General features: G+C 41.7%; 1 protein-coding gene across 13 annotated transcripts in view; it reads left to right on the forward strand.

The window, feature by feature from the left end:
- Positions 1-25217, forward strand: part of LOC125767572 (kazrin) — a 70421-nt gene that overhangs the window by 23960 nt on the left and 21244 nt on the right. For 9 of the 13 annotated variants that reach the window (XM_049434284.1, XM_049434290.1, XM_049434291.1 and 6 more), the window contains 10 exons: positions 7463-7627; positions 10650-11139; positions 11235-11453; positions 11606-12094; positions 12184-12324; positions 12397-12484; positions 12549-13106; positions 13205-13368; positions 13447-13608; positions 13784-13928. In XM_049434284.1, the coding sequence (XP_049290241.1) occupies positions 7463-7627; positions 10650-11139; positions 11235-11453; positions 11606-12094; positions 12184-12324; positions 12397-12484; positions 12549-13106; positions 13205-13368; positions 13447-13608; positions 13784-13928 (2621 nt within the window). Of the gene's footprint in view, positions 1-7462; positions 7628-10649; positions 11140-11234; positions 11454-11605; positions 12099-12183; positions 12325-12396; positions 12485-12548; positions 13107-13204; positions 13369-13446; positions 13609-13783; positions 13929-14561; positions 16554-25217 lie in introns of those variants that run through there. The other 4 variants (XM_049434294.1, XM_049434297.1, XM_049434289.1 and 1 more) reach the window with 4 other exon arrangements.

The raw sequence follows: 25217 nt of genomic DNA on the forward strand, positions 1-25217 counted from the left end.
AGTTCCAACAAACGAACAATGTAACAATCAAAGCTTAAAAGTTATAAAAATGTGATGGGATGAAGGTAAAAACCTTCATACAAAATGGTCAACAAAGCTGTTGTTAGGAAAGCCCACCGTTAGATGGATTCCACCTGTTGTTTGGTACGTTCGGCGGAAGTTTCAATTCGCTTCCCACTCAACACTTAGCGCAAGAAAATACTGAAACGAACAATGCTTTCGTCGAGTGTCACCTGAGGGGAAAACCGCGTCCACACGGATGGCTTTGGGTGGATATTAAATAAAAAAAAGCCAATCCTGTCCATTCAATCCTCACGTAGAGGCCCAGGAAACGAACGGAACACAACACTTCCACCTTCTGTACGTTCTGTGTGTGTCTGTGTGTTTTGCTGTCTCCGTCACCATGTTTACACCCCCAAAGTGTATGGCCTCGGGTAAGATTTGTGCCTTCACCACACAAACAAGCTCTCTTGGCCGTATTAACAATATCAGCAACAACAACAACTCCACCCATTTTGGGCAAACAATGTGCCAACCTCAAGAGCGTAGCATCGTGTCTTTTTCTTTTGTTTGGGGGATGGAAAGAATAGGGGTTGTTTTTCTTTGCTTCGTTCTCAGTTGTTTTTCATTGTTTCGTATATGGATGCCTCGCAACCGAGTTGGGTCAGACCATCCACTGTAAGGACATCATGTACACCAGGCGGTTCAATTTGATCAGATTTATATCGATTCGAGCACCGAGCGCGTGTGTGTATGGCGTAATTTGAGACGTATCTGTCGATACGTCAACGGTTAACCGAATGGAAAAAAAAGAAAGGAGATAAAGAGAGAGCGTAAAAAAGCAATTCCAAAACCCAAATCAAGCCCTGCCTCGGTGATGGATTTCAAGGGAATATTCGAGCAGCCTTCCAGTTGTGTAATGGAACTGCTGGAGAAAATCTTCCATCGGCAAGGGAAAATAAATCTTGACAAATCGAACCAACACGCGGGGCACGATTATGTTGACCCAGATGTCGCCCGATTGTCGAGCCGATAAACGGAAGGGGCTTTTCACACGGCAAGGATTCGGTTTTGATTGACGGTTCTATTTTTGGTGGTTGTCCAAGTTTTTTCTTCTTCTTTTGTTCTTTCAATAGCACAGCGGACGTCTAATATTTCGATTAAATGTGTAGAATTATTCATGTACCATTAATGGGCGGAAAAAGAGCTATAAATAAATTTACAATTTTCATACTCAGTTCCATGCTGATAGAAGCGTTCGTTTATTTCGTACTAAACTTACTGTGCTGTAAAAGCAACAAATTTAATCTTTAAATAAATGAAAATTATGGTACCAAGAAATTGAAGCTATCCTCAAAAAAAATTACCCAAGAAAGGGAAAATAAACTTCGGCCTGACAATCAATCAGGCCCCCTTTGCTTCTATTAGATGCCATCCGTTCCTTCCCAGTTGATGCTAGTTGCTTTACAAACATGTCGCAAATCCATCTTACTCATCTTGCCTGTTTTAGTTTTATTTGTGATACGTGCATAAACCCATCGTAACTTTCTTGGAATTGTCATTTGATGTGACGTTTGTTTTGAAAAAAAAAACTTTCCTAAGCAACATGCTAGTAAAGGAGGCGCATGTCTTCGATTGAAGAAACTTTAGATGACATTTTGTGTTTTGTGGTTTGAGGTTTGATGTATATTTGACCCCCTTTTTAACCCTCAAGAGATGATGAACGATGTAATATATAACTTCTTTGTTATCTTCTCTTTCTAAAGAGAACTAAAGTCACACAAACATTCCTCTTATAACGAGTTCAATGCGCTTTAGTGTTTTAGTCGTTACGCAGGAGTCATGGTGATCAAATGGAAAATTGTGTCGTTCTTAGTCTTGTTGTGTACTCATAGAATCAATCCATCGTCAGCAAGATTTTCGAGAAGGAAGAAGTCACTTTCGGAATTCGACTACCAATCAGATTGGCCACCTCTAGGGAATTTACCTTACTTTATTGGTTTTTTTTACTCTACGGTTGTATATTCTTTTAGCGCATGCCCCAGTAGCGATTATTCCTTTATACGCTAAGCTTATTTATCCCTTTATACGCCTAAAGGTATACAAATTGATTTTATTCTGTTAACTCATTGATTTCTTATCCTGATGCTCAGAAGGATTTTTTACTCCGTATGTGTGGAAGGACAATGGAGAAGCTGCTATAATGACCAGCTCTACGAGTTAAACAACGAAGTCACTTTCATGCAGCGAATTAGACTCGTCAGGCTCTCTGGTCCTGGTCATGTCATTCGAATGACACCAAACAACCCAGTCCGCAAAATCCTATTACGTCTTCAACGTGGACAGTGGATGCGTGATAGCAAAATGATTCTGTTGAGTCTCTAGTGGCAATGCTCTGAGTAGCTAACATTCCAAATCAGACCAAAATGGTATTCAAAGTTTAAGTTTTGCACCTAAAAGAAAAAACCAGATTCTGATCATGCGAAAAACTCGGTTATAAGGGATAATCGCTATGACTCAACCGGACTTAATTAAAAATTTAAGAAGCGGAAATTATAAAATTATATAAAAATTATAATCTCGGTAAGGTAGAGAACCATTTGCTTATCATCTCCACCTTCTTAGTGCTTGTGTTGATTTGTTAGAAAGGTTTATGAAGAAAGGATATCAAACCGATTCATCATTTAATGTAGAAGAATACTAACTTATACAAACATGAGGAAGCAGTTAAATATTAAAAACCAACTTCGTTTAATCGATATATCAATAGAAACATAAGCAGTACAAAGTGACACACATTAGTTACCATCGGTGGCATCGGATTGCGTTCGCTCAATACATCTTCATAAGGCTCTTGAGCGGTAGTTTATCCACTTAGCCCTTCTACCGTGTGCGAATGCTTCCATCATTACATTGCAATCCATTTTCATCAAACACGGAAACTGTTGCAAAACTTTTTTTTCACCTCAAACAGCATCTACCCTCTTTTGCTGCCTTCTTATCCATGTTGATGGAACAGTTTTGCAACGTTTCCGAAATTATTTATTCAACCGCGCTGTACGCTATGTCCAGGTGCTCATAGGTCACGTGCCTGCCCATCCCGATCCCGATCGATTTGACTTATCGATCTATGGTTGGATGGAGAGAAATGCTTGCCTAACACGCGTCGAGGGTCATTTGGTATCGGTCGGAACAAAATGCTTACGCATTCTACGCACGAAAGCCCAATAAATGTTCGACCAGCATCATCGTTTGGTTTTTGTCCGATGGTACCATTTCCCGTTTGCTTCGGCACTGTATCTATATGTCTTCGCATTTCGCCCCTTTTCACTAAGGTATGTATGTAGTGAGAAGAACAACAAGTAGGGGAACAAAAATATCATTTCAATCTTCGGACCAACGCCCGCGAGAGTTAAGGAGAACTCTCCAGCCAATAAGCCTAAGGTACTGGCAGAAGGATACGGAAAGAAGACACAGTTTTCCGCCTGGTTCATACAGGTCCCAGTGGATTGTCAATAGGAAGGAAAGAAAAATCCGGTGTGATTTTGAGTACCATTTTCATGACTACGTGACTTTAACAAAAGAACAAGAAAATGACAATCTGCTACAAAATTCCAAATCGTATTTCTGTTGGTATTCCACTACCTCCGATGCTCCTGAAGGTTTTGCGTTAATATAATTATTTTACTATAAAATTTTCACCCAAAAGCACCCCGAACGTTCAGCATCGGCGTTTCTCCTTCAATTGACGGCTTCGCCCTAAGAAAAACGATCCTGATTTATGATGTCCACAATCTAAGGGGCAACAGCTTCCTGGTACGCGTGGAAGGCCACAATCCGCGTTCACTTTCAATGCGTTGCCAACGAGTCAAACACGGCATAAATCACCGACGGTGCAAGCAGAACCCGGGCAGTACCAAAGATGGGGATGCTCTTGTGGAAAACCTTCAGACTTAAATGGCAGTTTGATGTAACCGTAACCGTTGGATTGCGGTCGTACCGGAGCTATTCTAAGCAAAATAGGAACATTGTGGTAGACTTTCGTCATCAATCTTTCTTCCGTCGGTCGGTCGGCCACGGGCGCATCGAGGAGAAGCATCCGTTTCTGCAAACGCGAAACCGGGTCACAACCGGTACTCGTATCGTCTTTCATAAGGCCATCGGGAAAAGCGCTGGCTACTAGTACAATGTTTTCCCGAACGTGTGCACTCTTACTCTCTCTCACATACACACACAGAGAAAAGCATGAATGTACACCAGGCCAAATGGTCGGTTTTTCTTGGTAGATCGAATAAAAGAATATACGCGTTACGGCACTGAGAAATTTTAAAACATTCTATTAACCATCTTTTGTTATACAAAGGGATTGTTCAACGTGATGTGGATGATTTTTTTTTTGCTTGAACAAAATTCCCATGCAAAGTTCTTTTATTATACCAAAGCACTTAGCTTAGCTTTCGTTACGAGCGGTTGAATGTGTGTATGCAGGTTTTTTTTTAAAGAAGGATATATTACCAAAGTTTTTGCCCACTCACGGGTGAATGGTTTCTTTAGCTTTAAATTAAAACTGTGTAAAAAAAAGTAAAAACAAAGTTTAATTAGTTTAAAGAGAGATGTGAACCTATCGCAAAAGTTTTAAGTAAATAAAACCATTCAGTACTTTTCTGGCGAACGCATCAACGTCATAATTTCCCCTTTTTACGAGTTCACGGTAAAAAGGTTCAACAGTCTGGGTTGTCCAACGTCATTTTAGTGACATGATCAGCCTATAGAAGGCGAACGAATTGGACGTTCGTTGCACAATAGCTCACTATAATTCTTTCAACCGCGACTATGGAGTCTCAATAAAGTTTGTATAAGCGCCAAAAGCGTCAGAAAGTACTGATACTGCTTACTTACTTATCAGGTGCTACAACCGCTTCACGGTGTTGATGTTTAAACCGCTCACGGTAAAGCGTTGTAGTCGGTTAATCCATTATCCTGGCCTTTCTGGGGGTCCATCGCTCCATCTTAGTTTGGGGCTCGACCTTTGGGGGGACTTTACGGACCGGGTCTTTCGGTGCAATTCGCATGATATAACCAGCCCACCGGGCGGCCCGGTGGTGCATGTGATAAACGGCGCCAGTCCACACGGCCGGACCGGGTTCAAATCCCATCCGGACCGTCCCCCCGTAGCAAAGACTGACTATCCGGCTACGTGGTAAAATAAGTCTAGTAAGCCAGAAATGGCCGGCGTGACCTGTAAGGTCGTTAAGCCAAGAAGAAGAACCAGCCCACCGATTCCGGGCGCGTTTGCTGTACGGTAGTGAGTTCATTCTACAACTCATGGAACTTTTCAACATAATTTTCCTCACATTTGGGACCAAAGGTTCTTTCGAGCAACTTCCAGTCAATCGTGGCTTTAACGAATTCATGTTTTGGTAATTTTTTTTCTGTATAACTTCAGCCATCTTCAACGTTTATTACCAGAACAGTAACACCAAACATTTGTTTTGCCTTTTTTTATCGCCTACCCTCGATTTCATGAAAACTATTTTAAAATGGAAAACCATAAAGTAATATACATATAATCGAAAATACATCCATGTTTTTTCCACATTCTGCTAAACACAAAAATAATAAGAAAACCTGCTTACTTAATCAAAAACCTACGCCATTTCGTTTCCTTTCTTTCCCCCACTACATCAAACAGTTCATTCATGCGAGATTTTAATTGCTTTTGCATGAAAAACAAACCACGTTTTATTGCTTCCATCGCTGTACAAGTGCAATAATAATGGTTGTCCAAACTAGTCAAAAGTCAAAAATATTTTTGCAGCTAAATTTGCAAAAGCACACATACAAACACACGTGCGAAAAAAGCACAAAACACATTCCAGTGCTAAAGCTAACAGCGCGTAATGGAATATAAAACGTTTGATTTTCTGCTCAAGCTCGGTTCACTTGGTCGCGCAAATAAATTACCCACCGAAGCAACTGGAATTTGCTTAAATTAAAACTCACCCCACTGAGCACTCACATCCGAACAAACTCACACCTATACGTAAAAAAAACGCCATGGAAGATTCAGTCCGGAAACCGGAAGCTCCGAACGGAGCGCGCCGCTGTGTAGGTGGGGGGTTTTATATACAAACTAATAAAAATTCCTTGCGCACCATTTCTTATGTGCCTTACTGGTTTTTTTTTCTTTTGCTACTATTTGTTCCCTTGCTGCTCCATAACTCATCCATTTCATAGCGTGCAACGGAAGCAGCTCCAAAGAAGCTAAAACGGAGCGTAGTGTATCGGAATGGAATGGAGTGCACTTTTCTTTTTTACCTTTCGGTGATGGAACCGGATTTGTGTTCTAATTAGAATCGATTCGAGGGGAAAATGGTAACTCTCTAGAGAGATGTTCCTATTCCAATTCCTGTCGTCTATTGTTTGTACGGTGCAAAACTTTATGCTCATGGTTTGCCTGCCGGAACCACAACCTTCTTCCAAGTCGTCGACATGGTCTGACAGCGTACCACTGCTGGGCTGTGTCTGGAAGCCAATTGTACGCACCAAAAGCCCGACCCAGTTGAGCAACAGTTGTAGTTCTATCTATGGTTGCGACGTGAAACTTTCCCGTCAGACCGGTTGTCAGAGCAAATCCCAGAAGTTTCCCTTGTTGGTGCTGGACTAGGCGAACGAGCAGCCGAATACAGTAAGAAGCTACAGACAGAAGTAAAGCAGAATGTAAAACTTTTTTGGAACTTTTATCATGAATTTCCTAAAAGTATGTGACATGTCTGCCGTGAAGGGCATGTGTAATGTTTAATAATACCGGCTGGCTGAGCGTAGATACATAGCTCGATATGTAAATTACGTTAATTGGGGCCAAAAAAAAAATGAAAAATGATATTATTACTTATGGACATCATTGTTTTGGAATAGAAAATATACGAAAATTTATTCGAAAACTGGATTTTCATCGGAAAGCATCAAATTTAATTAAAATATTAAAGCGATAACAAAAACAAACAATCACGGTACTCAACTTTACACTCAAACGTACAAAAAATAACACGTTTTGTGGTTATACTTTTACTTAAGTTGTATATAATATTTTAAATAATAAGTAAATAATATTTTATACAATTATTTCTTCATTTTCTATTACGAAAACTAAATTTTCCAACAGTTCTTGTTTACTTCCACACACAAACATTCCTTCTCTCTTTAACTCTCTTACTCGCTCGTTTCTCTCTGTCTCTCTCTCTCTCGTGGAATGAACCCCATTTACGTGAGCTTGGGAATGTTTGCTTTCGATTAGACTGCCTTATATGACGTTCCGTAATGTTTTACGGTGCATCATCGTTGTGTCGTGTGGCCAATCGCTGTACTTGTTTGCTGCACGGCCAAACGGTTAAACGCACACGTTCTGTGAGCGTGAGGCACATATGCTTTCGGTACTGATCCACTGTCGACTCTCTTCCAGACTGCCATCAACGATGACACAGTGAACTCCTTGCTGCGCCTGGTTGGAATGCAGTTGAACGGAACGGCCGGCACCGTAACAATGGCCGCCGCATCGGAACCACCCGAGCCGCCACCGCGCAATCCGGACAAAATTAATGCATCGCTCAAGCAGCTCGCTGAATCGGTAAGTAAATCCGGTCGGTTCGGTTTGATTTTTATGATTTTTATTCTCTTGGCGATAAAATTAAAATTGGCGTGACATTCTCAAGAACTTGTTCTTACCTGGTCGATTGATGATATATCCTTTTCAATTCGGTTAGGTTTATATTAGATCAAAACTCTCATCAATTTTAAATGAAACCCCTCGCCTCAGGTTTGAAGGATAATTTCCAACATCTCCGTATTTCATCTCATCCAAAAACAACGTCATAATTATATCAATGTCTTTTTTAACATATCCTCACACACACACACACACGATTCAGGCATTTCCTTCTACAATCTCATAAAATACACAATCAATACAATTTCAACAATTCCACTCTGAGCACATCGAGAGGTTAAAGACATTACCATCATGGTCTGCTCAGGAGCAACTTCATCATTGTCAATTGACGTTGTCGTCCCGGATGTTGGGCGTATCGTGCCGATACCTTCAGGTCATATCCTGACTGTTGTCTGTCTACCAGCACGTGATCATTCCGCTCCGAAAACATGTCGGAATAAATCGTTCGTCGATGTTCTTGGTTGCTATTTCGGAATTGCTTCCAGGCATTAACTATTCGCTGCTGCAGTGCTATGAAGATGTGTAGGAGTTGTTAAATTTCTGCCCATGATTTGATTCCAACGAGCTTACGGGGGAGTTTCGTTAGTGCCTTAAGGGATGAATTACGATAAAAAAAAAAATGCAATTACATTCATTAGCGGAAAGGGTTTAAATCCCACTGGAGGTTTCAAATGTACATGCAAGCGAATGCATTTCGATTCGCTTCACTCGATGACGTCTTTTGGAAAATGTTAAAGAGGATATAACAGGCTTTCTAAGGTTAAAAATCAATAAGAGTATCTGTAGTTATTTATAGTAGTTATCATAATAGCTTTAACCATACAATGTTTTCTCTAACAAGAATGGGACTTACAATAATAGAAGTTATTTGCTGATAAACGTTGTTCACTTTAATTTACCTCCTTTAACATAAACGCAAAAGCATCCATTCGAACAAATTGTCCACACAAATTCGATTCCGAAAATCCTGGGCTATTACTGGCGCGTGTAGATACATCAGCGCTCAACGGTCTCAGCTCTGAATCCCAAGTAAACATGACCTTTTCCCACCGATCAGCCCGATCGGAATGATCCTATAACATCAAACGATTTAATTTACAACCCATTGTTATCCGTGCGCTCCGTGTACTTCCACCTCAGCGATCGGAGAAACCTCACCGAAATTCACAGCCAACGAGCAATTAATGCTAATTTGGAGCGCTTATTTGTTGCGCCGCTTATCGCTCGCATTGGCCAACCTTCCCTTAGCAAAATCAGCGAACCATTTTGAAACGTTCACAGGAATGATTGGCCAAACGAAGCACCGCACTACTGCTACAGACAGCCTACCGTTGCAGTGCTACCAGAAAACCGAGATTTATCCAACCTCCAACGGCTGTCGACGGACACATTAACCTAGAAAAGCAAGACTACCAGCGCTGCAAATAGCAGTGGTTCTCGCAACGCAAAGTCAACGCCATTGGGCGACACAGTTCGAGTATCTCGCTGGAAAATTGTCATCAGCGGAAATGGACCTCCGGGAACTTCCTCTCCCGATCTTTGGACTCCCTTTTTTGCCAGCCTCACTTTGCTAACACAGTTTGCAAAACCGAAATCGATGCTTCGCTCATTATCCGATTCGCCGAGATTTTAGCAATCCAATGAAAGAATCCATTGCTAGGCGTATCCGTGCTTTCGTGTTTGCACCCGGAATGGTATGCCGGTGCTCGGTACCGGGGATCCGTGAAAACCGTACAATATCCGCAGCCAACTAACTTCAATTGATAAAATTTACATATAAATTAAACTGCTGTCACAACCAGCCACCTGCCACCAGCCCGACCGACTGGCGACGGGGCTATTATTTCGGTGTCGGTGTTGCAGTCACGTTGCACCGTACTTGCTGCTGCTGCACGCAGCCCTACACACTGAAGGTAGTGAAGAGGCTTTGATGGCAGGAAATTGTTTTCCCGTCGATGGTTTTAGACATTTTAGTTTTGTTTTCTCTTGTTGTTGATTTTATTGACGATAACGATGAAACTGGCAAGAAATGTTGGTAGCGTTCGCTGCTGACGGGTGACAATTGCACCCGTGACCTGGTCACTTGCAGAAAACATCATTTAATTTGATCGCTTAGTTTCGTATTTACTCATTTACGCCTCAGCCATTACGGACTGTCGGGTTTGTTGCAAATAAAGGGACAGGAAATGGCATACATCTGGAGCGTTATTTTAAATTGGTGTTTGAAATTGTTTCCTCCTTCTCTGGGAGGTCATTTTCAGAACTGTATCAATTTTTGCATGATACATGATACATTGTTGGAATTTGTTTTAAAAGTTTTTTTTAACATAATAATTTTGTGATGATGGAAATTTGTGATGGAAAAGTGATAAAATGGAAAAGTGTACAAGAGAGGAAAATCAACAACTCATCAACAACAAATACGAGCTCAGATCAGGACAGGATCATTGATTGTCTAACATTCTTTTTGGGTGCTCCAAGAAATAATTATTGAACCTCTCTAGAATGGCGCTGCTACTCAATATTTGGTCAATTCTCTTAGATCTTATTAACCGAGATAAGCGAACCGCTTATCTCCAGGAGAAACTAATAATATCAACGGCCAACTACGAATATCAATACATGAGTATTTCAGTATCTCTCCAAATCGATCGAGTGATATCCATTCCCAAAGCATACATATATTATATTATTATTTGGACAAAGAATCAAAATTGAAAAAGTTGTTAAATAACCGGAGGTGCAGTTGCAACGCCACCTGTAACTGTAAGTTTATTCTTTTATATAATCGATTTACCATATTCATTAATTTATCAAACCGAACCTACCTATGAAAATAAAATTGAAAAAGATTAAAATCGACAAGATCTTGTCTGTTATATATATTCTCCCACTTACACCATTCTCTACCGCTTCACAGAAAACACGTTCACTGGATAACGCCGATAAAACAGGAGCGTCGAGCACGACCAGCAACGGTGGACGTCCGTTTCGTCCGATCCTATCACTGGACAATGCCAAACCGACCAAACCATTCGATGTACCCGAACGTGGAACGCCCACATCCGCACCGGCCGCTTCATTCGGTAGTACACCCGGAACCGATCATCAGTCGGCAGCCGGAAGCAACCATGCAGCCCCAGAACCCGGTGCAAGCACTAGTGGTAACAGCACAAGCATCGCTACCGGACAACGACAATCGAACCAACCACTGTCCTGCTCATCGTCTTCCTCCGGTGAGGCAATGGCAGCGACAGCAAATGGAACAGCTGGTGAACCGGTCGGACCACATCCTTCGTCCTCCGGTGGTAGCGCACAGGACAAAACTAATCTCGGTCAGCAAAAGCAAAGCAGTCCAACCCTCGCCGGAGAAGGCGATAATCTCTTCAAGAATGGTGTTAGCGATCTCGGTATGGTGGTGGTAAATTTGTTTGGTTTTCCTTTTCTCTCGCTGTACTGAAATTCTGCTTTCGTACTGTTATTCCGCCCTTTGTCGAACGATCAGAATCACCACAAACGACCAAAATACGACTGGAGAACGAGCGATTGTCGGCAGAGATTACGCGGCTGAAAAAATTGCTGGAAAACTCACCCGATGGTGCAGTCGGTGGAATTGATCTGCTTTCCCAAAGCAACAGCTTCGATGTACACTCGGTAGAGGACAGCAGTAACCGGATGGAGAAGCTGGAAAACGAGCTTCGAATATCGAAGGAGCTTATTCAGAGTAAGTGAAGCATTAGTTGTGGACATGAAGGTGGTTTTTTAAAGACTCCCCGTTAAGTAGATTAAAATCAACTACTTTTTCTCGTAACTTCTAAGTAGACTTGTCATTTTGAACTTTCTAACCACTTGTCTATGTCACGTTTATTCCGCTAGGTTTAAAGCTCGAACGCAAGAAGCTCCGAGCGGACAAGAATGATCTGCTTTCCCAGGTAAAACAGCTCTGCTCCTCGCTGCAGGAAAAGGAACAGGAGTTGCGCAACTTTATCCGCAACTACGAGCAGCGAATACGTGAGTCCGAATCCAACTCTGCCAAACAAAACACGGACCGGGAGCGGGAAAGATGGTCCCTGCTGAAACATGCCCGCGACGAAGCCGAACGATCAATTGCACTGGCGGCACAGCTAAATGCGCGCGATCTGCAGCTGCAGCGCACACAGGAGCAGCTACAGGAAGCCCGCCGCCAACTGTCCGGCTGTATGTCGGATCAGGAAAGTTTAGTTTCAGCCGCACCACTAACACCACCATCGGGACTGATGGCGCACAATACGGTAGCACCGGTCACAACTCCCGGCGTGGGATATAGCAACATTAGCGGGACACCCGGGGATCGTGGATCGTGCAGTGCTGATTCGGGTGTGAGAGGTAGGTTACTTAACACTTTAGATCCCTACGGTCTAGAGGACTGGGGGGAATTCAGGGTCGTAGATGAATGTTGCCTTATCAAAAACCAGACTTTGTTGCAGGGAGTAGCGATCGGGAGAGTGCCGCCGGTGATCTGAATTTAAGCGATGGTCCGTGTGAGAATGGACCCTGCATACAGGTGGATTCGGATAGTGTTTCCCTAGTGTCCAGTCATCACAATGTGTATCAGTGTAAGTGTTTCAAAGCATACGCCCGCAGTTACTTGTGTTGAGCAAAAGTTCTTTTTTTCAACCTCTTGACAGATGGAACGCCCAAAGAACGAAGTCCTACCCTATCACCACTGAACGCCGGAGCCTACTCGAGGTCTGTTGATAGTGCAGCTCTATCTAGGTAGGTTGAATCCCCGTCAGGAGTTCTAGTGTTTCCTCATACTAATCAACATTCTTCCCAGTAGCTCGTACAGATCCGTCGAACAGTTGGGTTCACCGGTGGACAATGAAAATCAAACCTTCGCTCGAAGACTGCAGCAGCAACAATCGGCTGGAGCTGTATCGGCCTCCGGCAAAGCGCAAAGCACGGGACTAACTGGGCGTACCGGTCGGGGCGGTACATGGGGTAGCATATCGCGCGTCTTCGCCCGTAGCCGTAATCGCAACAAAAATGCTCCAATCGACACCGAAGCGACTGACTTCCAGTGGAGTCCACTAACGGAGGAAGGCTACGCGGAGAAACTCCGACTCCTGCGGGAAGCATCCTCCATGCCAATGGAACGCTGGAGAGCGTCACAAGTGTTGGCCTGGCTAGAGGTAGCACTCGGTATGCCACAGTACAGTGGTAGATGTGCGGAGAACGTCAAGAGTGGTAAGGTACTGCTCGAACTGAGTGATGCCGAACTGGAAACCGGACTCGGGACAAGCCATCCAATGCATCGCAAAAAACTGCGGCTCGCTATCGAGGAACAACGCCGGCCGGAGTTGGTACGCTACCCAACCATCGGACAGCTGGGACACACGTAAGTACCATATTTTCTTCGGGGAACGTTTTACTTATGGTATGCATAGCTCAACTATTTGACGCCATTTCTTACCTTCCCGATTTCCGCTTATCCAGCTGGGTAGCCTCGGAATGGCTGCCGGACATTGGACTGCCGCAGTACGCGGAATCATTCATGCATTCGCTCGTGGATGCGCGAATGTTGGACACCCTGTCGAAGAAGGAGTTGGAGAAATATCTGGGCGTTACTAGAAAGTTCCATCAGGCAAGCATAGTGCACGGTGAGTTTGGAACCGAAAATAGTTACCCCGCGGGGTCCCCTGGCACATTCATTGGAGATGGATACTTTCCGTTTTCAGGCATTCATGTACTTCGCATCATGAAGTACGACCGGCAAGCAATTGCAATGCGGCGCCTACAGTCGGAAAACGTAGACACCGATCCGATCGTATGGACCAACCAGCGCTTTATCCGCTGGGCACGCTCGATTGATTTGGGCGAGTATGCGGATAATTTGAAAGGTATGTTTGTACGGCTTGGTAATTGAGTTCTGAATGGTCTATTTCCTTCAAGGAAAAGCATTTAAATTCTACAGCTACTGGGTAAAGGCTACAGCTCCGTTAAGTCTCATTTCCTTCTAAATCGAGCAGAATGCCTCCAATAATTTTTTGCTCCTCCATTTTTCCATCCCAACAGACAGTGGCGTTCACGGTGGACTGGTCGTGCTGGAACCTTCCTTCTCCGGGGACACGATGGCGACGGCCCTCGGTATTCCACCCTCGAAGAACATCATCCGTCGCCATCTGGCAACAGAATTTGAGGCACTCATCCTGCCAGCAAGGTAAGCGCATCCTAATGCCGGACACATCCGACATGTTGTTTCACCCGGTTTCTTTCCCGTTCGGAGGTTGAGAAAGCTCTAAGCTCTTCCCGGCTCCAATTCCGTTTCATGGTCACGTTTCCATACACATTCATTTTCGTTCATCCTCAGTTTGTCATAGCCCACAAAGAAATAAAAAAAAAGAAACCATTTCACAAACTTTCGCTCCATTCTGTCCATACTCAGATCGTTCCCATCTTTGATGTCGTTGTGTGCCAATTTTGGACCCAAAATTTTTGTCTTATCTCAAAATGTTTCTCTCTCTCTCTCTTCTCTCTCTCTCTCTCTCTTTCCCATTTTCTTCCCACCCTTATCGCAATGAAATAAAACACGTACACATTCTAACACATACTCACACACCTTCGTTTCGTATTTTACGAAAATTCCGGATATTTGTGGCCACTATTTTGCCGGTAACTGGGTGTTTCTTTTTGTGGGTGGATGGGAAAAATGGGGATAAAAACCACAACCTTTTGCTACCGGTTTGCTGGTTGTACTTTTATAAACCCAAACACCTTGTGCGGGTATTTGCCTTCCATGTGGTTGGGCTGGGTGTGGAATTTTAAACAAACTTATCCCATCCCGGGGTAACAGGTACGTGATCTTCTGCCAAATGGAAGAATATCCCATGGACAGTTCGCGAGCATCTTCCACACTGCACAAAGGCTCTATTAGATAAATTACTTCGAACAAACCGTCAAGAAACGTCGGAATGTTACAAAACAAACAAAAAAAAAACGAAATAGCGAAACGATCCGCACTGCTGATTTGGATGGCACGACAGCTAACTGTTGCTAGCCATGACGATGCACAACATTAGTAGTGAAAAGTAGCGACCAGACCTGACCCCGAATCATCTTCCCCCTTCCTGTTTTGCGAAAGAGCCCCCTTAATCAGCTTGTACCGTAAGGAACTTAGAAGGAATCCCCATCCACTAGAACAATAATACTCATTAGTGTCACCCGCTGTTTCGCTTCCATCTTAGGCTCCTGCTTGAGCTCGGTACGCCTTTGGAAGCATTGTGAGCGGTGTTGAGAGCTGAAGCATCTCACCAAGGAAGGAAAACTGTGTCTATAGCTGTCTTTATGTGCGTTAGTCGGGCAAAACTAAAACAAACAGAGGAAAGATAACAAAAAAAAAACATAACAACAGGCACATGTGTAGGATGTATCCTGTGCCTGACGTTGCAGGGAAAGGCTTTAAAATATCTACTAAGCGTTTCTTTCTTTTTGCAATCCATCGTGCTTCACTCTGATAGATCCGATGTGTTTTGCGAAAGCCAGCTATCAACGGCATTTCCTTGTTGTGTTTGGTTTTAGCTAAAAAGCAACAAACAATACAAGTGGATTTTTTTTTCAATTTTTAAAACGACAAGCTTTTGACCCGTATTAGGCTAGTGAATATGCGAGTTTGGAACGGAAGGAAACAGTAGTCAAACGCGATGCGCGTATATACAAAACAAATATTTAAAATAAAAAACCGAAAACAAATAAAACAAAACGCCAAATGAAGGAAATATTCACACGGAATGAGAAAACTCTCTCTCACACACACACACAAACATACTGACACCTAAGCACCTACCGTGGTGTAAGTACGAAGTTTTCTATGTAATAACAATTAAACAATATTCATACAAAATCAAGCCATAAAGCTTACTTCGTCGAATACGTCGAATAGGGACACACGAATAATCCAACGATTGATCGATGTTGATGGAACTCTTTTGCCCGATTTAAAATTGTTCATAACGATACAGCACCACTAATAAGACTACCGTGTTTTTGATTCCAAATCAGTATCCAAATCACCAGAAAACCAAATGGAAATTAGTTATAAAAATCACGTACATATGGAGGGTTTTTAAGGGTCCAAATTAAAGTGGTAGCATGACAGTTCAATCATGAATGATTTGATTTTCGTAGCATCTTTCGTAGCAAAGCTTTTCCATTACTTGTACGAATGAACTTCAAGAGGAATTTTTCAAAATATTTTAGTTTAGCGAACGATTTAAAATAATATCTTCATTCATTCATAATCATGCCTGAAATTTCCAAAAAAATATTAACAAAAACAGTTATTAACATCACCAATCGAAGCTTATTCTACATATCCCAATGTATCATTACAATTTTTTTGAAAATTTTCTTGGATATAAAAAAAATCCAATACTTGGTGAAATGTTAATGCTGCCATTTTAATGTAAATTCACGTTACCCCGTAAAAAAACCCACAATCTGACAGAAACACACACAACGAGAAAATCAAAACTAAATCAAACCGCAGTCCAGTAAAGAGGAATGTTTTGCAATCAAAAACCAACAGGAACGGAAGCAGAAACAGATCTATCATGTGCACCGATTTGTTTTATTTTTTAAAACGCATATCGCGGGCTAGAAATAAACGGAATCAAAACCAAAACCAAAAAAAGGCTAACTGTTAAGTAGAGTGGAATTATTTATGCGACCGTTCGCAAAAAGACACAGAACGGTCGGCGATGCAAAAGTCAGCTAAAAATCAAACGATGAGATTGAATAATAAAGTATTAGTTTTCTGTACGGTGCGATACGCTCGTTTCAAAGTTAATTTGGAGGATAGAATGTGTGATTGTGTTTTCTTTTGGTGCATCTCATTGGCTCCCCATTTTGTGGGGAGGAATTTTGGGTTTGAAGCGGATTTAGATGCTCCTCAGCTGTTGGTAGTTTTCTGCAAAGTTTGCGGCAGGTTCGTTCGATTGGTGTTCCATTCTTATGGTGGTGTCTCGATGTCGTTCGTTTCGCTGTTTAGCTGCATAGATATGATTTATGTTCTGTGTCTGTGTATATGTGTATGTGTGCCTTTTTTCGTGCTTCTTTTTTAAATATATTTTTTCACAATCATCAATGTTTTCTCACTCAAGGCTTATTGGCAATAATATTTTAGCTTCTAATTTTAGTTTTTTATTTCTGAATTAAAATTAAAATCATTACCACAAAAAAAACCTACAAAATTAAACACCCCTGATGAAGGTTTTTACTATCCCTATAGGGTGGTTGTTGTTGAACTTGTTGTGTATCCTTTCTCTGTATCTCAACGCGAGGGCTGCCACTTCTAATATTAATCGTGCAGCGAACTGTATGCTCGGGTAACCATTACGGGTCACAAGAAAGGAACGGTGAGAACCGTAACACCTGCCCAGACACAACATGCCTATTTCTGCTCTTGCTGTTGCTGGAAGGCTTTTAGTTTTCCTGCGCTCCCGGGGCAGAAATTCCCCAACCGGGCGAAAGGGGAGCAAAAAAAAGGATGCTGTTACTGTCTTCTTGAAATTCTCCACGTTCTCTACGTTCAACGATCAACACGAACATTTTGTCAAGGTGTGGCAATGAATGACGACGATGGTACTGTCGCAGCTAACCATCATCGTCGTCTGTCACAAGTTGGTAATTGCTTTACCTGGCGGACGTCAGCGCGCCCGCAGCAAAGCCCCTTCGGCATTTGGTCCCGGCAAATGTAATATCTGTGTGCGATGGCGCAGGTGTTGATGGAACGTTTGCACATTCTGTCCATTTAGCCGTGTGGAACCTTTCACGGAACAGGAAGCTTTCAAAGTGTGTCGAAATAAAGAGATAATACGAAGCGATTTGTTCCACTGCCACTGCTTTGCAGCGCTTTAGCTGCTTAAGCTTTCACGGCGGACTGTTAAGCAGCGTAGGAGAGCGAAAAAAGCATGCCGAATGGTGTAATGGCGAGATTGTTATAATTTTAATATCAAGCCCATTTACAGTGAGCGTAATGAGCGGCTAACGTGGAAAGCGAATCAGAATCCAAGCATATTTCTTTCTGGTCCTGACATTTAACATTGTAGCAGAAAAATACCAACCTCTGGAATGAAATAAACGAAAGCGACAAGTAGTGGAGATTAACAAAGTTGCTGCAAAGACGTATAATGAGAAATAACTCGAGAAGTACATGAAAAATGTGCACACCTGTAGCAAACCAAACAAGGGAAGCGATAACGATATCTGGTGCTTATGTTTTTCATCCCAGCGTTTCCATTTGCTCCGGTGAAGTGTTGTTGTTGCGAGCATTAAGCCATAACAGAATGTCCATTTCGGAACGCAAAACATCGCTACTTTGTACGTGTCTAGCGAAACATTGTCCAGGGGAAACATTGTCGTTCCGTGCTTTCCGTGGTAATCGTTTGTGCGATTAAATAAGGAAAGGTGGAAAGAAAGCACCAACAACTGTACAAAAATTATGCTCATGCCATTTTTATCATGATAATTAATCGCTTGTGCTTGGTGGAAATTCAATAACGTTGTGGTACAATCGCACGTCGCACCGGAGGTATGATGCATTTTTGATGCATGATTGACACTTTGCCACCTGATTGGTATCGAGTGTTGGGAGGGAAATTAATATTGTATGGCACTTGCGTCGATAGATTCGGTGGTGCATTTTTCATTAATCTCGGAGTTTAACGTAATTGAACGGTTCGGCTTGTGGTCCGTGCTGTTGGGCTGCCGATGATGAAAGGAGTATGTTACGTACAATTAATTGTTTTTGGGGTATTTTTCTCACACTGTCGTGAGGGATCATTCAATTATAACGCAAGGTTGGTAAGCGTGGATAGGGGGTTGTTGCCATGCTTCTAAAAATGGGGACTTTAGAATACATTCCCTACTGTCGACCACAGTTAATGAGTTAAATTGTAAGAGCTGATACGAAAATAATTAAACAACTACTGTCCATGGTTCGTTGGAACTATCAATTCCACATCAAAGCGAGGACATCGCATAATAATGCATCATATATAGCATTTAAAACATTGTAGTACGTTTGGAGAAAGATTAGAGTGACAAACAGAAGTCTAGATCTGGTCTCTTGATAGTTGAAGTACTGAAAAAGTTCAGCAAAAAAAAACTGGATGAACACTTAGAGTAAGTATCTTGAGTGGTCCACCAGGAGGTTAGAGTCTTCCTGAAGATCTGTTATCAAGAATATAACATAGTTTAGTTTCTTTATGCCAATTATATTGAGGAATGAAGAAAAGATGACTTGGTTTAAGATACACTTTTTGACGTAGATCGCCAATTCTCTCAAGATTGCTAAAATACGATCGATGTAACAGTTCTTAGTTGGTTGGTTTTCTCAATCAATTTTGCTAAAATTTTTGCCTAACAGGACATGAAGATAAAACAATTCTCATCAAATCAATCAACTGAAATAATCAAATAACTACTCCTTCTTCTGTAACAACTGCAATTAACAACTTCGATGTACAAAATCATGCTGACGTGTCTCTTCGAATGTACACGGTAGGATACTAAACTCTTGTTATTTATCATTTTACTAATCAAGCTTGTATTATGATGCAGATGATAACATTTCTTGTCAAAACAATTCATTTGCGTGAAGCATTAAAAAATCGATTCCTGATTAAACATAATTGAAAATGTGTTACCGTAACATTTCCCAGTAATCAAAAACAAACACTAAATTATTAGAAAGGACTATTGTGATAAATTTCTGATTTTTTTTTTTTGCTCGGTTAGAACGGCCTTGCCGTATCAAGATTTATTTTACCACGTAGCAGGATAGTCAGTCCATGCTACGGGGGTACGGTCCGGATGGGATTTGAACCCGGTCCCTGCCGTGTGGACGGGCGCCGTTTTTCACATGTACCACCGGGCCCGTTTCTGAATTAGTTTTGACGAAAATTAATTTATTTACAACCTGATGGTTCACTGGACGAACAATTGAACAAATTTCCTCTCAAACATTTTTAAACTTCACCACACGTAAAACGTACAAAAAAGGTGTTGTGTCAGCTGCACATATACCCCACGCAGCTGGAACAGGCAAATCATTTGAATAGAAAAGTGTAATAAAACCTCCAGTCAATTCGTGCATTCGTGCTGTCTGTCAACGGATCCTGCCTGTGTGTGTTTTGATGAAAATCTCCATCTCTACTGCATTATTCAACCGGTCGTTGGTCGGTATACCGGCTGGTAGGGTGTCACACGAAAACCACCTGTCCAAGTGCAGTTCATTTTCATTCTAACGTTCGATAATAAAAACAAGACTAGCTGCGTTTGCATGTCTGGTGGATGGATTGGAAAGCGTATGGAAAATTATGTTCAAAGTACCTTAATATTTAATCTCGAATGGGGAGCTTATTTCCCAAGTTTCTATAAAATTATTTACGTCTAGAATTCAAATTCAAACATTATAAATTTCCACTTCTTCCTTGCAGTGCAATGATTCTCTTCCATAACGGTCACTTTTCGATCCACCGACGACATACACATGCAAACATGGTTTGGGGATTTTTCATTTCATCCAAACGGAAAGTGTACGATAATTGCCATCACTTCCATCACCCAAGTGCTATTTTCCCCTTCATCTATTTCAAGATGCTTTGGACATACATTCACCTTCCGGTGATGTGCATATTTTGCATAGCGTTGTTATTGACTGATCCAACCGAACCTTACACACCTTAAACCGGTGTCCCCTGACAGCTAACGTCCCACGCCTACAAACCACCATCAAACGGATATGGTCCGTCGGAGTTGATTAGTTCGTTTATTAGCTCATTAAATTTGTTCACTGCACATGGAAATTGCCATTTTCGATTGCTTTTTTCCGACGAATCCACCAGCGTCCGGCACCGCACCCATCCATTTCGAGAGCTTTATTCCCGATCGATCGGTCATCGGCCTACCCGGCCGAGGTGAACTTGAGTTGAGATCCGCTCGGCTGAGCAGCTAATGAAATTTGCATACAACCAACAGCGATGCACCGTGCTGGTATGGTTTCGCTTCCGCTTGCGACAAACGGATGAATGGACACGAATTACATTAATTTTCCACATGTGAGGAACGGTCCCGCTGAGTACCGGTAGCCATGAAAATCAAGTTAAATCATCATTTTAAGTTAGCTTTTGATAAATTGAATTTACTTTGCTTACATCAAGCTGGTTCGTGGCGTAAATATTTGACGGTGGAATTGTGCTCATTCAACATACTGCAACTATGTGCGGGAATGTGTAAATTTATATTAGAAAATTTGTGATAAGATAATACAGAGACAGATAATGATTCATGCTTAGCTTTATACAAACACACCCGCAGTCAAACTATTTCTGATGAACTTTTTCTGTGCGTTACGAAATTAAACTTTCATCAAGCAATTCTTCGTTCCCGGCTAGCGTGGGCAGACTTTATGTTTTAATGTTGAAGCGTTCAGCTTCCCTCACGCTGGAAGCAAAACCGGAACCACTGTATCAGTCGGGAACACAACATTTTCGTAAACAAATTTAATAATATCCACGCTTCATGTCACGTTTCCGTTCATGGCGCACGGCTCTAGTATCCGCGTGCTGGTTCACCGATCGTACGGTAAGGAGGAAAAGAAAATGTTCTCATCCTACAAAAAAAAGAAACGTAAAACAGCAAATAAAACAATCCCGAAAGACCACCAATCCCACCACCCCGTGCTGGAAGCATTTTCGATCTGCGTGGCCAGAAAAAGCACTCAAGTTTTGTGCTCCCAACGCGCGTGCTAATGGCGTACGCTGGGGCAATCAAAAGCTATGGCCCGGTGCCAAAAATAGACTGTGGATAGCACACAGCCACAAAAGAGGAAGCAGAATCCATTTTGCCCTTTTTTTCTCCTCCGGAGCTGTTGCGTAAAGCGGCTTTCATCTCGGAAGAGCTAACCAGAACTCGCTGGGCTGTAGAAACCACTTCGTGACTCAGCTGTGATTTTAGGCACATTTTGTGTTAACGTTCGTGTGCGAGACAGGCTTCGTAATCTTCGATAAACACGACAAGCATCAAGGCATTACGTTTAGCCACCAACAACAGTAATAGTGGCGATGGGGTGAGTCGGTAAGATGTAAGGCTGTTGGTTTTTAGAACGATAAACAGTTGTGATGGTTACCTTTTAAGGATCGATAAGATACGACTCGATAGCTTAAAATTAGAGCTGCCACGATATAATCGTTGCGTTATTGTGTATTTTTTAAGTTTTTTAAATACACTAGTGTTCTGTATAATAGGTTTAGTGCGTAATTCAGCATCTGTTGATTTATTTGCAATTGAGTTTCTCTTCTTACATGACACTACAACCTCAAGGGAGGTCTTTGCCTGCTATTTCTGACTTTCCTTTACTTGATTTACTTATAGCAAAATCGATACTCCTGGGTACGGGGTACAGCCCGGATGGGATTTGTTCACCGGTCGTGTAGAGGCCGGTACCGCTACCATCTCCACCTCCTCCAGTTGTGTTTAGAATATTTAAAATTTGATCATGTACAGCCTGAAGAGAAATATTTCGCACAAAAACAATTGCAAAATAATATCGTTTGCTTCGCTTTTTTCGAGAATTAGAATTATTAACAACCGGTAGAATTCATTAGAGCTTATTGATGGCTTTTTCAGTGGTCAATGGCCAATTTATGCCTTAGGAGATTGGCAAATTTATAGAATTTTTTAATGTTTTTATTATTATTTTTTATTTTAAGCGTTATTTGAGTGAAAAGAATCTTATTTCAACAAATTCGCATTAAAGTACATCAATTTATAAATTTTGCTAAATTTTCCGAACAAAAGCCAAGGCTATAGCCTTAAGAGATTTACAAAGTTATAGAACGTTTCATTATTTCTTTATTATTATTTTTATTTAAAGCATTATTTGAGTGAAAAGAAACGTATTCCAACAAATTGGCTTTAAAATACATCAATTTATAAATTTTGCTAAATTCCCCCAAAAAAAAGCTAAGGAGGAGGAGATTGGCAAATTTATAAAATTTTCTTTGGGGATTTTTTTTTAAATTTCTTTATGTTTGTCCGATGATTTTCGATAACATAAGGGTTTAAAAGCTGTAAAATCAGAAGCTTAACTTTTTTTGTTTTGATACACTTTTTGCATTCTAACTCTATGTTCCCTTCAATGTATGGTAAAAAATTTATATCATAAATATGTTTGCTCAAGAATATCTAATCTCATTACTCTAATCGGAATATTATTACTTAATTCGTAAATATTCTTGAAACAACTGGAAGTATATTAATCAAAACAGACAGGGAAATACATGATAGCATTATTTGCTGACCATTACTGCACGTTCTTTTGGTTATTAATTAATAGCTCAGCTTTCGTCACGTCATTCAAATTGAAATGATATTGCTATGATAATTTATCATATGGTTAAGGATATTAAGATAAGCATCTTCAAAGTATCCGATAAAAACAAGCTTCCTTTATTATTACGACTTAGTGTTACTAAAACAATCCTTCTCCAATTCATTTCCATAAACCAACATCAACAGATCACACAAAAATTGCTCCTCATCAAGTGGCATAATCAGATTTCGATAAACTAATAAGAGATGAAAATTACAGTTTGCACATGAAACTTTCGCCTAATCGGCGATCTCATCTCTCGACCAAGCACACACACACACACGTTCACATGCCACAAACATGCTTTTCTAGCGTTTGGAGAAGATTGAAGCATTTGCCAACTTTTGATTGGATAAATTAATTGCATTGCCCACATGAGTGTCCGGGGACACCGATGGCCTTCGAAACGTCCAAAAAGGTCGCCGCACCAAATGGTAAAGGTTTTCTTGATTCTATACCGTCGCTTCCATTCTTCTCCCTTCCATTATGGGTGCAAAGTTCAACGATCAACAAATCAACCACCCACAACAACCCGTGGGCTACAACATTTCCTAGGTCAGGTAACGTTCTTTAATGTTTAATGTTAAAGTATGGCTAGCGGGCCATCATAATGTATCTAGCAGAACTTTACCAAAGATTGTCGGCACCAAAGATTGCCGGGAGTGGGTAAAAGAGGGTAAGAGGAGGATAGTCCATCTGTTGCCGGTGGTAAAATTGAGTTAAAGTTAGATTGCACCCTTACAATGCCAACCCTGTAACGATTTACTGTCGCATCGTTTCCGGAATTGCGGAGGTCGTTGCGATTTATCGCATGTCACACTTTCGGTGAGAACGCACACAGCAAAAAGGTGTTTTGTAATTTTCGTTTTTTTTCTGTAAAAGAAAAATGGTAAAACCTTCATTTGAGTAGATGAACTCGTCCTTCAAGCGGTGCACCCTCTCCCGAGTGATCCTGTTGAGCGTTTTTGGTTTTTATATTAAAGGAGTATACTGTTTCTTGAGGCACCGAAACAACTTTCTACAACTTGAACGAAGAAGTAAGGACAAAATATAAAACAGTGTACATAAATGCTTTCGAAATGCTTCTTATCTTCAGCAACGGGGTGGATATATACAAAGACCGAGTGTTTTAGAGTTATAAGGTCTGTCGCTGCAAAACTTGCGCAGCAAATTGCGGATGGTTGGAAGTTTTATTATCATTCGCTTGCGCTTTTTACCGCTCGTCAACAAATTACCGGCACCACCACCAACGTGTACCGTTTGGCCCTGTCACGACCCTTTATCGTTAGTTTCGTTCTTTTCTTGCGCAAGTGTTAGGCAGTGTTCGACAAACATCAAGGCGTGGAAACTAATTCGTAGTGGAAAGAAAATGGGTTGCATTCTTCCTTTTTTTCCGTGGTGTCCTGATCTTTCACTACCATTTCTGCACCGTTTTACACTGATGGCATTTTTGGAATTTAAATGCTTCTCAGACGAGAGAAATGGTCAGACGAACGGTACGACAGTCGTTTGCTTACGCCGAGTCAGCCTTCAAAAATGGTTCCCGCGAGTACGATAGCGATCTGTAAATGGAATTTTTGGACGCTCCGTAGCCTGCCTTCTCAGACCGGCTTGACGAATGTGACTCCTTGAGTTATGGGCTCACGGCCGGCAACAGTGTAGCGAGAAGCAACGTTACATAAATCGGTCCAAATGATACTCCGAAACACTCACAAGACCAAAGGCAGCGGCAAGAACATTTCTTCGTCACTGACAAAACAGTCTGAGACTGGGTGAGTGAAAAGCGCCCAGGGTCGTATATGGTCATAAATTGCGCAAGTCGGCGCTCTATCCGCCTTGCTGGTGGAACTTTTTTGGGGTTGCATAAGTTACCATACTGATTTCATTCGCTCCCTGGAAGGGTTGCGAACCGACTTTCCTCTACTTTCTACCCGCCCTTTAGAACGTTCTCGTGACCTAGCATTAATCGGGTGCTAGCGTTGAGGGTCACGCTTAACCAGCTCAGCTATCTCCTGCGTCCGTAAATCATAATCCACGCGAACCTACGCTAACATCCTTCGTTGGTTTTGCGTTATA

This window comes from Anopheles funestus, chromosome 3RL (genome assembly GCF_943734845.2).
Source record: "Anopheles funestus chromosome 3RL, idAnoFuneDA-416_04, whole genome shotgun sequence".
Lineage (NCBI taxonomy): Eukaryota > Metazoa > Arthropoda > Insecta > Diptera > Culicidae > Anopheles > Anopheles funestus.